This window comes from Temnothorax americanus, unplaced genomic scaffold, assembly GCF_048541705.1.
Source record: "Temnothorax americanus isolate GAGA-0224 unplaced genomic scaffold, ASM4854170v1 Scaffold24, whole genome shotgun sequence".
NCBI classification, from domain to species: domain Eukaryota; kingdom Metazoa; phylum Arthropoda; class Insecta; order Hymenoptera; family Formicidae; genus Temnothorax; species Temnothorax americanus.
Genome location: NW_027509381.1, coordinates 2,457,200 through 2,474,918, shown reverse-complemented (window position 1 = coordinate 2,474,918; position 17,719 = coordinate 2,457,200). Strand labels below are relative to the sequence as shown.

Below are 17,719 nucleotides of genomic sequence, written 5' to 3'. Positions count from 1 at the left end.
TAAAATAAAAGAATATAGAAAGAAAAATCAATAACAGATAAATACGGATGTATGTGTAGTAGTGAATGCAAGAAGCTATCGTACATTTTTTTCGTTGATGAAATCCTCGAAACCATCAGGACATTGAGTGACACAGGCGTTCTGGAAAGGTCGCCATGTCTGTATTTCCTCCAATTTAGAAACTTTTCTGCGATTCATGTATAGGCATTCGTCCTGGCTGATGCATCGTCTCGAGAGATATGCGAATCTGCGAACAGAAAAACCGTCGTCACAGCAGAACAGATTTTCCAACCCATAGATAGGATATGCAGCATATTTATCATCGGATATTCTAGAATTGACAAGTCGCAAGAACTTTGAGTGCGTTGCGTCTAAAATGTAATACGCAATATCGTATTGCGACATATTTCGACATAACGTTACAAAACGTCTTGTTTTGAATTTAAAATTTTCCAGGTTGCCTCTTTCTAAAATCCTTTAATTTACAGCTTTGTATATTTCGAAAACTTCAATTTAAAATAAAATTTATTTGAACACATATTTAATTTTTTAATAAGACGTTTAAAATTGAACATAAAGCTGCAAAAATAACGATCTCAAGCAAATGTTTGCTAAGAAAAAATTTAATTCCAGCGTATTAAAAACTCGATAAAAAAGATTGGTAATCCCCTCAAGGTAATCTACATAATTCAAATTAAGTAATTTTAATTTTAAACTACAGAGCTGCATTATTCATGTTACATTTATGTAAGATACATGTATAAGAGGAACGTATATAGTATCTATATAATATACTTGTTTTCTTATTCACGTCATACGCACTCTCACAAAAGTTACTCACAAATTGTCCGGACAGCTTTCAATGCATCTTCCTTTGTGCCGATAATGCTTGCACACGTAACAATCAGTATCATTTGGACCGTAACATTCTCCGAGACATTGTTCGTGGCATCTTGGTCTCTCTAATTTCTGGCAATGTTGGGCAGTCCAGCAATAACTGCCAGGACACTGAGAGCATCCTGCAAAGTATTATTTTTAAAGGAGCATTATTTTTTGCATTACCTCCTTAATTCTCTGGGAAATAATGTTTAATTATTTCTCAGCACATTTCTATCTTTGTTATGTGTTTATATTTGGAATTAAGACTTGCATGTATCACCTTTCACGTGCGGGCAATTCTGCTCGTTTCTGTTATCTTTGATGAAGTTCTCGCCGGCCGGAACAATGAGACTCCAGTTCACGGTATTTGTAAAACAGAGAGTGGGATTCTTCTCTATGCGTACGCCACCCCGGGATATCTTTGTCAGGTTGGTGAGGCCGATCTGCGAAAATGTTTCGCAGGATTAGCCGTGAAATTACGAGTCAAAGGTCGAACGGCCGGTTAATTTGATTGACTGATTGATATCACTTGACCCGAACATTTGACCGGGCCCTAGGCAGCAGACTGGGCCGTATACTCTCAAACCGAGACACGACTTGATTCGGCGTGGGAATGACCGATTGTGATATAGATTGTACGTGACGAACGTCATGTGCGCGCGGATAAAAATCTTTTTCACCATTCGCACGGTAACGAAAGTTGCACTCGATACAATACCGCTTGTTTTAACACGTCAACATTGGATTCGATAAACTAAACATCAGAAACTGTTGATTTCTCTATTGGATCTCTTACAATTTTTCTTTTTATCGAACAATTCAATAAATATAAAGCTCGAAGTCTATTTTCACCACTTATTGTTAGATGAAAGTCAACGTTGTCGAGATAACGTTAAAATTACACACAGACCGTTATGACCCAATTAAAATCTCGCTTGGGATAATTTTATTATTCGAGAAAACAGAACGCAAAGATAAGACAGCGAAGTTAAGAAATAAGAAGTTAAAGAAGCAAGCAGCAAAGGAACTGCACGAAGCTCGAATGGATCTTACCTCCTGCAAGTTCTTCATTTCGTAAATCATGAAGGCATAGTCCGTGAGGAGTATATCGCCCCTGATGACCTCGAGATTCGGGAAGAGTTTGTTGAGGCTCTTCAGACTGTCCACGCGATACAAAAGGAGGTAGCCGGTGATTTCTCTCAACTCCGGAAAGCTAACATTCTCGAAATCCGCCTCGGTGTTGTTCTCGATCAGTACAATTTGCAGAAAGCCCTCGATTACACGGCACGGATTCAACTGTTTAAAGCTGGCAACGTCATTTCTGATGTCTATGCTCGGACAAATACCGTCCACGATCGTCATATTCTTGTATTTTCGTCCTTTCTCTCCCTTCTTTCCTACCTCCTCGCTCGATTTCGTGTGCGACTTGGGCAGATTCGACGACTGACTAGACTGCTGATTGTTTTTAGACCCGACATCCGTAGATCTGAAACAATCAAGTTTTATAATTCGTTTTACAGTTTCGAGTATTGACAGACGTCGATGGAATTCTTCCAAAGCGAGATAGCTTCTTCACTTTTTTTCTAGAGAAGTCAAAAAGGGTTCGCCAATACAAACAAATTTATCGATCCTCTTTTCGCTTTTTCCTTTTTTCACGAGTATTTCACGGGTTTTCGCGGCGAGAATCCTCAAAACGTCCATTGGAAGCGTGTAATATTCCTCGAAATAATAAAAAATCGAGCTTTTTCAATAACTTTGATTATTTGACTCGATACAAATCGCAAATTTTATTCAACGATAGTAAAATGAAAAATGCATGCATTTATTTTCCGCTGAATTTTTAGCATTCAAGTGTTTCACTATTCAGAAAAGATTCAAATAGAAATACGGAGGGTTGAAAAGGGCCACTTGCGTTTAAATGATATCCTTTGTACGCAGTGCCATTCGTTCAAAGTAAAATTAGCAAAGCATTTAAAGGCCGCTAATAACTCTAAGAAGATCAAAGAGAATTTTAACAGCGACGGTGCGCAGAGACATCGCAATCCCGACCGGCGATACTCGGCGATAACAAATTTGAGGGGACTAATTGGTGAAAATAAAATAAAATCATTTAGTACTTAATTAACGTCGGAGCGCGAAAGCTTACACCTAAAATCCACCACGCTTGAGATGTTTCAACAAGGCGATCAGCAATTTTCGCATACGTGGACGTCTTCCGCGTTTCGAAAATTTGCAAACGGATATCGCGTACCTCTTTGATTACGAAAGAATTTGCTGATATATCGGGTGAACGCGCACAAAGGTTCAGTTTACATAAAGGATCAAGCAGTTCGTTCATAAGTAAAATTATTTATTCAATCGATCTCCCAATAAGCTCCGCTCTTTCCTAGAATTTCTCGTCAACATTCTTTAACAATGTACATTAGCCATCATTCTTTAGCAATATATATTTCACCTATTTAAAAAGACTATATAAGCACTTTATAGGAATAACAAACAGTATTCAGCAATACATTTATTAATGTTTGAAATACCAAGTTTATATGAATATCAAATTCCGTATCTTTATAGATATATTGTTGCGCGATTATAGAAATGCCAAAAATATCAAGAGGACCGACAAATTCATACATATCTCTCGATTTTTGGATGACATACCTGGAATTATCGATCGCTCTGTTGCTTCTGTTAGCGGCCAAGATGTCCAAAGATTCGGAGTCATAGTAGCCCTTGGCCGCCGAGCTCTGATCATAGTAAAACTCCGCGGAGTCCTCCTCCTTCGTCCTGTCCGCGTAATCAGGGTCGTATTTGCCCTTGGCGCTTTTATCCCGGTGCTTCGTGGCCGTTTTCGGCCACCTTTTCTCCTGGCAGAGCGCCAGGCCCACTACCGTGACGCACAACAGAACGATCGGCAGCAGCGATTTCCTCGTCCTCATCTCCTTGTCTCATTGAACACCGCGCGCTTGAAAGCCTCCCGTTAAACGTTCCCGATCGTCGTATCCCCACGTGCCGCCCCGACCACCACTTTCGTTTTCTTTGATTGATCGACGACTGATAGTCGACCCTGCGAGAACTCGTCCCTACTCTCCTTCGTCCGCTTGTTCCACCCCTCGCCCACAGCCTCGATCGCGTCCGATTGTTTGACCTTTTTTTTCTTCGGCTTCTCAAAGGCGCTAATTAGCAGACTGCAAAACGGATCGTAGTTGCCTATTCAGTTCAAGGAAGGAACGCTAATCGAAACTATGCGCGATAATAATGTTTTGTCTCGCTACCGTTTTTAGTTTGCGATTTAAAAAGAAAGGTATATATATATATATATATATATATATATATATATATATAGCAAGCTAGAATATTAGTCGTTTATTGCGAGTTATGCCGTGTGAAAAGGAATGAACAAATAAGCGCTATATGAGTTCTGTAGTAATTGACCCTTTTAACCCACGAGTCCTATATTGGAATTAAATGCTTAAGCAATTCATAAAGTGTTGGAAGGAATGTGCACAGCCCTATTCCTCTACTTTCCTATTTCCGAGGTTTAATAATGAAATAAATCCGAGTAATATATATATATATATATATATATATATATATATATATATATATATATATATATATATATATTACTCGGATTTATTTCGGTCTAATATATATATATATATATATATATATATATATATATATATATATAGTGCGCGTAAAAAAGAAACGTTTCTTTTCTCCTGTCTGGAATTATATCCAAAACTCATTAAAACTGGTTGGCTAAAGCGCTATCTCGTTAACCCGAGAAGACATAAAAAATCCGGGTTAGATTTATATTCCGTTTTATTTTAAATGAACACCACTCGTACACACAATTCTCCTGGCGCGTACCTGCGGGATTAAAAGCGATGCGGTTTTTACCGCGAGAAAAACACTCTGGTGTTACTCCCGCGCTCTTGTCCTGCTTTTCCTCCTCCTCCTCCTCCTCCGCCTCCTCCCCTCAAGAAGGTAATCGATCGATCGTCCGCGTTCGTCCAGGCTCGCGTGAACCGATTCTCCCTCCCCAGTGCGGGCTCCGGTTAACCCGGTTTCAAACTCGCGGGGGTGTTTCCTTTCCCGGAAGAATCAGAAGTCTTGAGGCCGCGCGAGTTTCCGCAAAGGGTTGCGTACAAGTGAGGCTGACCACAGAGCTGACGCCTTCCAAGTAGCTTCACAGTACCTTATCGAAAACGACGTACATTTCGGCCATCATAATTGCGTCGTCGTCGCACGCCGTAATTATCTGTCGAAACAAAAGTCGAAACGTAACGTTTTAGCATATGGTATAATTTCGATCTGTTCTTGCGAGAAATTGAAAAAACGATGAATGAGATTGTCACCTCAATAAACTTAATACTACAGGTAGATTAGCACTTTTAAGAGTGCTAGAAGCTTAAAGTATATAACATTTAGCAGACCCTTCAAATTTATTTCCTGGACGTCTTTCTCATTTCTTTTTATGTATGTCCAATAAGTGCCAAGTAAAATATGTATGTACGTAAGAACCATACTGTACATGCATATGCATATATTTAATTAAATAAGGTTATTTGCATAGGTTGCTTGAGAGGATATTTAAACGTATACGCTAATTAAAGTTACATAAAAAGACGACGTCGAGTTCTAAACTAAACTAATTCGCAAATTAATGCCGAGGACACGCACAACTGCGCTCGATATAATTTCTTTTTGACTGGTGCGTTTTGCAACTGAACATTCCCTTGATACCATCAAATAAGCTATTTAAATAAAAATAACAATATTAATTAATTAAATAACATAATTAATTCTGTTAGATAATAAAAAATAAACGATAACTTGATTGAATGTAAAATGTAAAAGCGGAAATTTCTTTGAAAATATTGAAACGTTGAGTAAAAAAAAGAGATTTAAATTCAGGAAAACATGAAACCTGCGATACAATTAATTATAACTAATTATACGTGATATAACCAATATAATTATAATAGTTTCGCTATCGATCGGTTTTAATTAAATGCCGCGGCTTAAATTGCTAGTGACGCGTAGCCACAATAGAAATGCGTTACATCGAAAATGACGTCGGCGCTATGTGAACGCACACATATCATTTTACTTTAAACATAATGCTAATAATATATATTCTCGGATTTTCATCTGTTATCTCGCGTAATAACTTTCATTGTGCGTTTGTAATCTGCATCCGTTATACGTATACGCACACGATGTAATTATCATATTTCATATACGCAAAATAACTGCACTAGCTACCTAGCTATATTATATCACAAATAGAGATCTGGTTAATTATTAACTCAGGTGCAAATGTGCACGTTGTTGAAATTTAAATCTAAGCGCGTCTATATCAGTCGTCACGATCTTTAACGTCTATATTAACATTAATATCAGATATCCGCGACTCTATCGTGGTGAAAAATCGCGAACTTTTCAATAAGGAAACGGAGGGAAATCCAATTTTGATTTTTCGTGAAAACCAGTCTGGATTATATTTAATATTAGCGTCGTTGCGCAACATGTTGCAACATGTTGCAAATACTAGTTTGCAATATTTTATCGTACACGAATGCTTCTTCATCTCAAAGTTCCGGATCCAATTACAGTAAATCAAACTGATTCTTTCTTTGGATTGCCACCGATGCTCAAGTGTGCTTGCTAATTACAGTTAGGTAAACTTACACATAAACGACCTATTCGACATTTTACCATCGAGAGTTCTTGCTACTAAAAAAGCAACGAGAAATTAAACAGGAAAAACTTTTATCTGCTTCTGTTGTGCATAAAGTATAATTTTGAACTAACAAGGAAAAGTACGGAAGTGTCCTCTGATTTTGATGAGCTTTCACCTTTTTGTTTTCTAGCCGAAAATAAGAGACACGTATTTTTTTATACGTGCCGCATATATATGCCATGCATGTTCAGGGGCTGAAACACCCTTTTGAAAAAAATCGACTTTTCTCTTTTGGGTCAAATATCTCTGAAATTATAAAAGATAGAAAAAAAAACTTTTTCAACAAAAGTTGAACGGTTTGAAGAGTAATTTAAAAACAATAATAAAATTTTAAATTTTATTTTTTAATAATAGAAAAAATAAAATAAAAATTATTTTGTCATTATTCTAAAGTGCTCTAACAAACCATTTATCTTTTGTTTAAAAAAATTTGTTCTATCTTTTATAGTTTTGGAGATATTCGACCGAAAAAGAAAAACTGATTTTTTTCAAAGAGGTGTTTCACCCCTTAAACATGCGTATAGGCACGCATATAATAGAGACGCGTATAAAAAGAATATGTGTCCCTTATTTTTGACAACAACATATTAAAAGCTCATTAAAATCGGAGGGGGACACTTCCATACCTTTCCTTGTAAGTAATTTTGAAGCAAGTATAATTTTGAGCCTCATAACGCGAAGCTCTTTAACAAATTAAGAGCTCAAGTTTTATTAGACTAATTTGCATACAAAGTGATTCTAAAACAGAGGTTGTTAAAGGCAAGACGTGCTCTTTGACACGTTCGAGGACGCTGTTCCTCAGCGCGCGTCCTAAAAGCCACGTTTGAGGACGCTCCCTCCTCGCGATCTTTTAATTTTCATTATATGTAACTTCGTGGCAGTCTCAAATTACAAATCTGTTCCTGCTAAATTCTGTATCGCAATTTTACTTGAAATCAAATCAGGAATAACGCCTTTTACATCCATATCCGAAATATAATTGGCGAAAAGTGTACTTTCTGCTACGTTTACAAGAAAGGTCGTTAATGCTTCTTACTTCTTAATAACATTAAGAAAAAGTCAACTCAAGATTGGAGAAGATATACGATTGACGGCAAAGTTTAATGGCTTGATTTCGAATCACGTTAGACTTCCAGACCCCGGAGTTTGATTCGTTTCTCTCATTTACCCCTCCTTCACGTCTTATAAGTTAGAGGAACAAAGTGAGCAGAATCGATTCTAATTAATATTTTTATTTGTTGCTCATTTGTTGCTAAAAAGTTGCCAAAAAAAAATTTGTTGCTTTGTAAGTGTTCTTAAAAAACGATGTTCCGCTAAAAGAAGATTAAGTTAGCGTGACAATGTTCATATAATAACAAAATTACACATAACAATAACGTAAGATTTTGTTGCTAATTTGTTGCTTGCAAAATAAGTATAAACAATAGCGGAAAACCTCAGCGTGCAGCTAGTTACAAGAGTAAAGTATTGGAAAAAAATTTGTTGCTCGTTTAAATTTGGTACTGGGTATTGTCTGAATTTGTTGCTCTCAAAATATCCGAGTTCCGAATTTGTTGCTTGCAAAATAAGTATAAACAATAGCGGAAAAACTCAACGTGCGGACAGTTATAAGAGTAAAGTATTAGAAAGTTTTTTCGAGTTTTTTTGTAACTGCATGCTGAGATGTTTTCCGCTGTTATTTACATTTATTTTGCAAGCAATAAATTCAGAACTCGGATATTTCGAGAGCAACAAATTCAGACAATACCCAGTACCAAATTTAAACAAGCAACAAATTTTTTTTCTGATACTTTACTCTTATATAACTGTCCGCACGCTGAGGTTTGTCGCTGTTATTTACACTTATTTTGCGCGCAACAAATTAGCAACAAATTAGCAACAAATCTTACGTTATTGTTATGTATAATTTCGTTATTATATGTACATTGTCACGCTAACTTAATCTTCTTCTAGCGGAACATTGTTTTTTAAGAAAACTTACAAAGCAACACATTTTTTCTTTGGCAACATTTTAGCAACAAATGAGCAACAAATAAAAATATTAATTAAAATCGATTCTGCTCACTTTGTTTCGCTAACTTATAAGACGTCCCTCCTTCGCCACCCTTTGTCGACGACCTTTCGGTTTTTCTCTATATACTCGGTTTCGCCCGCTCTTCGCTCCGGCAATACCGAATACTTACACCGTCTATTTCGGATTACGTCAGCAACGAGAAAAATCGTGCGGACAGTTCTTGGAATTTAACGTTCGTGAACAAATGGTCGGTCGTCGATGAGGTATTCTCTTTTTTTTTGTTCGATAAAGCAGCCTCATGAGAAACGCCGTAAACTCCACCCGTGTAAACAATTACTTCAACGTATCGTATTAACCTAGAGTATTAGAAACCGTGTGGAAATTGCAGTTACGACGTCCGGATCTCGGATCGTTAGCAGTCACGACGGCCGCGTATCATATTTCGTCGTTCTGCCGCATTTTATAAGACCGTTTTATGAAACCAGAGTGATTCTTTGCTCGAGGAGGAAGTTATTCGTGTGAACGTTGCGAGAATCGTAAGTAATATTCTTGTCGTCGTTTCTGCCGTTTCGCTCGCGTCGGGCGGAAGTCGAGACACACACGACTACACCGAACGTCGATTACTTATTTCGTGAATCCTCAGTGGACTCCGACGATCGTGAGACCGTCTTCTATTTCTTGATTTCCAACCCGCAGAATCACCGTATCGCGGTTTTTCTAATATCTAATTAAATGTATAGATTGTAATACTTAAATAATTCTCAAAGGTATTATATTCCAGCATGGAGAGCTAGAAATAAAAGCCACACATAAAGGAAGTTCAATTAGGAATTTAAATTAATTATTATACAATAAGAGAGAGTGTTCGTGGATTAAGTTTTGATCCTTCTATAAAAGAGCAAGGATACATTTAACTATTATAAAAGCCACACATAAAGGAAATTCGATTTATAGGAATTTAAAAATGATTGTACAATAAGTGCTCCTTCGATAAAAAGAAGTAAAACTTTATATTTTACCATTAAAGTTGCTAAATAAGTATTCTCCTCGCGACGGGAAACGCGGAAACTGATAGTTTAGAAGTTATTCTGGATTCCGAGGGGGTCTTTCAACAGCTGCGGTCATTATTCACGGTTCTACCGGCAATACCGCATCTCGAAGGGCGCCCGTTTAATAAATTTTCGAAAGTGGTTTCTCGTCGACGACGAAAGGCGAGTTAGGCGAACGATTCTCTCGCGCAAGAAGAGGCAACTCGCGAAGACCGCGATGATCGTCGGCGCGAATCTCCGCGCTTCTGACGTCATAATCTTACTAGCCAGTGGTTGATGCGTAGATAGACGGATATTGGCGACGGACAGAAATCTCAGGAATAAGGGGAAGGATATTTAATGCCGAAAATCGAAGAAGTTTGGAAAGAGATGACGCTTGGACGAATGTTTCTCACGCGGATTCTCGTTTAAATCACCACTTGAGCCGCCTACCTAGGAAGATAACTATGTCGTCGACCACTTAGCCGCTCGCGCGACTCGAGCGAATATCTTAATTCGTCGTATAAATATCGCGATAACCATCGCAGAGAAAAGGCAGGGAAAGGGACGAGAGAGAGAAAGGGGGGGAAGGGGAGAGGCATCGTCGTCGGCGGCGGTGCCGATTAAAAGCCGGATACACGTAAAACACGAGAACTTGTTCCGCGATAAGCCCGCACCTGAGAAGCGGAAGAATCTCTACGTCCGTAAACTTATTCTTTTGGGAGAAGAGGCGGGGGTAGTGGAAGAAAGAGAAAAAGAGGGAGGGAAAGTGCGGAATTATGAGCGGCTTTCGCGATAAGTTAAGCACGCGTTGCATAAATATAAATTCAGCCGGTTTTATGCTCGTACGTGTTGTGAAGTAATGTGTATCCTTTAAGTTAGGTCTTATTTAAGAAAAAACAAATTGCATCTTTGTACAAGATTACAGAGATTTTTCTTTATCGTATTTTATGCCGCGAGCCGAGCGCGCTACGCCATTTATTTCATTTCTCGAGTCCGGCTTGCTAAATGTGAGCATAATAAAAAAGGAAAGGACAAAATGATGGAAAAAAGGAAATAACGAATAGTGAAAACGAAACGACAATACTGGAGTAGAGTACATTCGTTTCAGCGCATTTAAACGGCAGAGTTATACCGATCGTAATCATTTGTTAAAAACAAATAAAGGCGAAAGTAAAAATATGCGTCTTTAATTTCTCGAGCCTTTTCAAAAGTAAGAAATAAAAATTTGTTGAAATAAATTAAAATTTAAATTATAAATCAGCGTGATATTTTTCGCGCTGAGGAGCATATATGGGTTACGTAGAAAAAGTAAGACGGATTAATTACAACTTATTTTTTTCTGATTACAACGACGTGGTGGTGTCAAAACCGACACCTGCAAGCGGATTCCCCGCCGTATCGGAACAAAGTAGTCGGAATCCAAACGCCGCGCCGCCGTGCACTTCACCTCTTTCTTTTTTCTCCTATACGATGATCTTCGTTCGAACACGCGTAAGCGAATGAAGTTGGACGTTTTTTGCTGGCCGATGGAATGCTGCCGCATCGCGCCAGCGAAATAGACAAATCCCGCTGGCGACCCAAGATCCGAGAGAAGACGAATGGTCCGCCTCACAAAAGTCCGACGAATGCTTTGAATACGTATCGAATAGATCGAATACTTGGGTAGCTTCTGCAGCTGGCCCGACTGTGCGCGCGGCGAAGTCAAAAGAAGTCGGGGCCGCAGCCGTGCTCTTCTGTGGTCGCACCGGGTAGAGAATGACTCACACACGGCACAACCGGATTCGCACGAAGTGTGACAGGCGAATAGTTCCAAATGGTTTACGACATGGGAAGTGTGTTTTTCGGATCCCCATATATTTTGCGTGAAGATCTCTAAGCATGTGCCTCCGCGCGAATCATATATTATTTACGAGTTGTTTACTATCATTCACCTTATATCACGGTCTAGAATGTGCGTCAACGAGTAAATGTATATTTATTTTCCTTCACATTATTTTCACACTCGATCACCCTTAACAACGGCCGGCCGATACGCGCGATATATTTTTTGTATACATATAACGCGTATTAATCATTCATATAAATTTTCATCGCTGCGTTGCCGCGATGAAATACGGAAATATTTCTCCGATTTTAAGCGACACCCCGCAATAACAATGGAACGAAGGTGTTGATTTTTACAGTTATATTTCCTTTCAAATACATTGATGCATGGATGAGTATAACAACGATTGATGGCAACCGCGCAAATGTTCGAAAACATTTTGCTTATTAAATTGATCGAAAAAAGATCATCCGGCTTTTACGTTAATGAACAAAAAAAAGAGGATCGCTGAAAGCTCGCAATATAATACTTTCGTGATGCACACTCACGCGTTGATCGCTATATACATTGTCGCTCTGCTCGTATTAATTTTCCCTGATACCGATACAGGAAAGATGGCGCGTCGACACCTTCCCCCGGGATCTTAAGTATCGATGTCCGTATTATACTTAAGTACTTAGCACGCACATGCTGTGCTGATGGATGGCTACGATGAGCGACCAAAATGTCGAGCGAAAAAAAAAATACCAATAACGGAAAAGGAGAATCGTCGACTGATATTGGCAATCACGCGATAAGATCGGCATCAACGCTATTCGCACTTTCGATGATAAATGACGGCGATTTTTGAGACTCGCGCTCGGTGCCATTATGCGACGTCCTCTCTTTGTCATTCTCTTTCCTTTCTACATTGTGGCTCACGCTTTTTCTTGCGCGCGCCCTCTCTCTCTCTCTACCTTCTTCGCTATCTCTTTCTCTCTTTCCTCTGTCTGCCCTTCATGTCGATTTTTCGCTCGACAGCCGCCAACACGCTCTCCTTTTCTTCATCCCGCGTAAGAACCCCCGGCTATTCCCTTTATCCTGCTTTTTCTGCACACTTAGATACGGCGCATCGATTAATAATGAACCTGCTTACAGTGTTGCAGCGCAGTTTCGACGCTGGTCGTTTTATTCGTGCGATCGTTATTACTATGTTGCAGCAGCCACCACCAGCGCAAAACCAGTTTCGATCCTGGCACTACGGTAAGTTGTGCCCGGCATCCACTCGCTCGTAAATATAACGCGCGAATATTTTCGCGCGCCCCTATATAAGAACGCTCGCGAATAACGGGACATTGTCTACATCGTTACGCTCGCGATCGCAATTTTTTTTTCTTTTCCTCGCTGTCAGCCATTTAGAGTCGACAATATCACAATAGAACACGCGTCTAGGAATGTCAGCGATATACTCCGCCAACATCGCGAATCCAATACTTACACTCCGACTTCGGTATACTGACAAAGAAACTTCGCTACAACTCGAGGAAAACTTAGGAACTTGGCACAAATGCTCACAACCGTTTTTCATGGCGCTTGAAAAACAATTTTACGAACTAGTGCATTTCATCTTTGAAAAATGGAACAACTTTATGACAACTTTCCACGCAGTATCTACGGGATTATCGTTGTTTACGACCGAAAACAATATAATTGCCAAAAGGAAAAAAATCAATTTTCAAGAATCTTGATTACGGGTTGCCGAACTTTCCCGTGTATTTTTTTGCACCGACACGGTACCTTTAATATTAATAATAAGGTAAGTATAGCATTAAGAGGCGCTTTTATAATGTAGGTATAATTTCGTCTTGATTATTCTGACAGACGCACCGCAATGGATTTCGAATATCGAAAAATATCGCTATTTTATTCGATTCGAAACATTTCTGTTCACGCGTTGGATGTTCATTTTTTGATCATTCGCCTCTCTCTTTTCCGCGCGCGTCATCTCCATTTCGTCGGAAGTTTTTCGCCGGACCCCTTTTACGAATCCGTTGTCCCTTGCTTCGAAGTAGAGATTGAATTCTGCATCGCGCTAACAAATGCGCTTCAACCGGCTGTTGCCTGGGAAGAAAGGGATCCAGAGACGTATGAGGAATATATGGTGCCCCGGAGCCAAACAATGTAGTTGAGACCCTCCCATTCCCGCGCACGAATACGATGCGATACGATGCGATAAATATATATTTCCGGAGTCAAAAATTAGACCGTAACCTTGATCTAAAATTTTCTTTTATTAACCAGTGTCGATAAATCTAATGTATTTTCTCACGTAATGAATTAACTGCTCCATTAATTATTATTTTTTCGACTTCCCGTACTGTGCTATACAGATTACTTTATCGGGGTTTATTATTATCGAGTCGGTTGACGAAAGGAACAACGTCGTTTCTCGTCGCATCGGCAATCCGGAATTTAATTACAATTTGCGAAGGCGATTAATTACCATTTCAATCGACAGCGACATCGTCGGTTTTATAAGAGAGAGAGAGAGAGAGAGAGAGAGAGAAACTCAAGAAACCGTTGCAAATGAGTATAAAATTAAAATAGCGACAAAAGGTGAAGAAAAATATAATTACTCGCGATGATATTCTTCTTATGCTTTTTTTCCAACTGGTACAAAGTAGGAGCAAAAAGTTTTGCCGTCCTTGCGGCATTCCCATAGACTGACACCCGAAGGCATCTGCGCGCCCTCCTGTCCCCCTTACAACATCTCTGAAGGGACCCACCTCCTTGCAACCTTGTAGCCGCCATGACGACCGCATGGTTTCATAATGGTCGCTGAAGTTATGCGAGATCGATAATTTTGAAATAACGCTTGACAATGTTTCAAAGCCACTTTGGCCGTCCACGATCATTATCTTCCCGGCATTTTATCGTTTAAATTATTGCCAAGCAATCTTCTCTCTGATATTATGCGATATCTTTAATTCGATTACTGCGCAATTTCATCGAAATTCTCGTCAGGCGATGCACTTTCGTTACGGTATATTACGGCATTCTTGTGGAATGTACCGAAACAAACGAAACAAACTTGCACCGCAATTACGACGTGTTGAGAGCGGTCTTATTGTTTTTGCATAAACTACTGTAGGACGCGTTGGAATTTGACGGTGGGAAGCCTTGACCGAAACTTTTATTATTACGGCTTTCTTTGTGTTCTTATTGCTGAAAATTCTCGGAACAGTTGGACGGTATATGGGGTGTTCCATACTTTCCATGCCATTTTTCATTTGTGTGTAACTCCCTGAGTTGCATTTTTTTTCTCTATAAAGTATCAATAATTTTTCTGTCCCAAACTAATTAAAAATAAAAGATCTTTATCAAGGATTAATTATTTAAGATTCGAACAATTGAGAGAAATAATTAAATTTTTCCCTGAATAAGTATCTTCTGTAAAACTTTTCTCTTTGTGTAGATGATTGCACAAATGAATTTTACTTGAATGAAGTATTAATTCGAGATTTATCGAAATAAAGTTTACCCAGGTAAGCTACAAAAGAACCACTCACATGATTTTTAAAATAAAGGTTCCTATAAATAGTTGTATTTATGTATAAAAGATACTTTAGAGAAAAATATGAAGATTATGTACCGTCTTCCATCTTATGTACCATTTCTTTGAAATAACTTCTTTTACAAATATAGGATAAGCAGATTATCCGTGATGCAACGAATTTACTTCGGTACCTACATGTATATTATAACAGTTTGAGTTTTGCAGCATTCGCTGAGAGAGAAAAAATATAAGGAGGATTTTTCAAGGAATAATTTACGTATTCAGAGCACACGCAGTAATGCTGAAAATAGGGAAGATAAAACACATTTTAATCCATGAGATTATATCATATGCCGGCCATACTTTTAATGACTGCGATGGTATTTAGAAAAAAAAAACACTGAACTAAGTAGATTCCAAGTGCTCCGTTAAAAAGAAAAAAGAAAAAATAGAAGTAATTCCTTAAATAATCCTAATGCACTATCCAATTAAATATAGAGCTCGTGCAATTAACGCTAATCTCTAAAATGACTTAAGAGTCAACGTATATATATTTTTAAACCTCGTAAACGCCACTCAGATTATAATTTATTTGTTTCTTCATCTGTGTTTGCGTGTCCGTGCAAATTTCTTATTTTCCATCGAGCTTAATCGCGACGTGCGTAATGTGTAAAATTTATAAAATACCTCGCAATAATTCACTCTATCGTATAAATCATGCAATAAGTATTATTAATGCGATGAGACGACTCGCGTCCTTTCTATCCACCGCGAGTCCCTCACCAAAGCGGGGACTCGGCTTCGTTTTTTCGTTTAAAAATTCGATCGGGAATTACCATTTGTCACGCTTTTTAAATTTTCGATATCAACACGCCGGGCGTTACATGGCCATCGGTGGGATATATTTGTTCGTCTCTGTGAGAGTCACCACCGGCGGGGGACATATGCATTTTGCCTTTAGCGCGTCATGGTCATTCGTGACCGTGGGTTTTATATAGTGTAACACCAGTTATATATATGGATTTCATGTACATCAATCAAACGTCTGGCCACTCGACGTAACATTAGTTACCAGACAGCTGGACCAGACAGTTCTGTCATGTTATACGTATTTGCAAGAAATTTTTTTGTAAAAATTTAAGAGAGCTCTGAACGGTAGAGGTTATTTTAATCAACATTGTATACGTGCTACGTCCAATCATCCGACCATTACATTTTTGACGCGCAAAATACGAGGGATATCACGATAGCATTTTATTTATACTTTTTACACTTTTACCACGAGATGCGTTTATTCCCAGGCTCGGTATCCAAAAATTGAAGCGCCAGATTAACCAAGAACCGTAATAAAGGAAACGCATTTTAAAAAGGTAAACACCGAGCAGTAAAGCAATGTTGCAAAGTAACATATGTAGCAAAGCTCTGTAATCAGTTCTTGAACCGTCTTGCTAAACAAGATTGTGTTGCATATTTAAATCTCGATTCGCTCTCTCTCCTCTTTTTCCTGCGAGCGCCTCAATTATGATCACGCTCTGTGTGGGACGGGCATCGAAATGAGTTTCGCATCACAGTGGCGAAAGCCGCCACCGCAAAGAGCCTGAAGTTTACTCCATCATCTGGGGAGATGAAATTATTCTACTTCGCTGCATACACGAATATTTTCTCCGGTTTCAAAATTATTTCATGCGTATTTTGAACGCTTAATTGGTCTGAAATGTAAATTTGCAAAAGTGATTGCATTTTAAAACGTTTGCGTCGATTTAGGCGATCACGCGATATCATATCCCTGCAGCCTAATAAAAGAAATAAAGGGTGTTATATTGATGTATTGCCGTATCGTACAGCGATTGAAGATTACCGGTTCAGTCTGGCTTAAAAATGCTTCACAGCGCTTTTAAAGGTATATTGAAATGCCAGTCATTTTTAAATCTTTTGAAAATTCATAAAGCGGAATGACAAATATTCGGAATTTGTGGAGCTCGGAATTGCGGAGGTAAAATGGACGCAACCTCTTCTGACATTTTGACGTATACATATTTTTACATATATGCTCGCACGTGTCCGGTGTATAATAAAATATGAAACAAGAGGTATTGGAAAAACCAGTCAAATTTTGTTTTCTCTTGTTATAGAATAGCTATAGCATGCTGCATGCAGTAATGCTTAGACATATGCAGCGATTAAAATTTTGCATGCATGCAAAAGGAAGCATTCTCTCTAATAAATTTTTAATCAGCTTTGATGAAAAAATGCTGCTAATATAAAAATATTATTCAGCAATGTAAAACTGCGTGGATACTTCATACTTTCATTCTCTTCTTCCTCCTCTCTCTCTCTCCTTTATACATTAAAAACTAAGAAATTCGGTTTCAGCAGAATAATTATTCAATCGTTTTTGCTTATGTCGAAAAAGCTCCGTTTTTTTTCGCGTCGGAATTCGGAGGGACGGAGCTCCATGTCCAGACAGCGATTCTCTCTCTCTTTCTCTTTCTCCCCTTTCCGCAAACTGGTTTTTTTTATCACCGCATATTCCGCCTTTTAATCCCACGTTTTAATGGCGCTCGGGAATACGTCGTCGACGTATCAATTAAAAAATTGTACCGTTGCATCCACGTTGTATCGCCCGCTACATGTCGCACGGGTTGTCGGAGGAAAGGTTGGAATTTCGAAGAGGGGACGCGAGAGT

General features: G+C 38.7%; 1 protein-coding gene across 5 annotated transcripts in view; it reads right to left on the bottom strand.

Moving 5' to 3' along the window:
- The window catches only part of LOC143898736 (insulin receptor), an 81,249-nt gene that overhangs the window by 16,120 nt on the left and 47,410 nt on the right, over positions 1 to 17,719 (bottom strand). For all 5 annotated transcript variants that reach the window (XM_077408410.1, XM_077408411.1, XM_077408413.1 and 2 more), the window contains exons 3-8: positions 4,753 to 5,143; positions 3,538 to 4,064; positions 1,933 to 2,365; positions 1,160 to 1,322; positions 842 to 1,019; positions 85 to 247 (exon numbers count right to left, since the gene is read on the bottom strand). In XM_077408410.1, coding sequence (XP_077264536.1) covers positions 85 to 247; positions 842 to 1,019; positions 1,160 to 1,322; positions 1,933 to 2,365; positions 3,538 to 3,815 — 1,215 coding nt within the window. In that variant the 5' untranslated portion in view covers positions 3,816 to 4,064; positions 4,753 to 5,143. The remainder of the gene's footprint in view (positions 1 to 84; positions 248 to 841; positions 1,020 to 1,159; positions 1,323 to 1,932; positions 2,366 to 3,537; positions 4,065 to 4,752; positions 5,144 to 17,719) is intronic.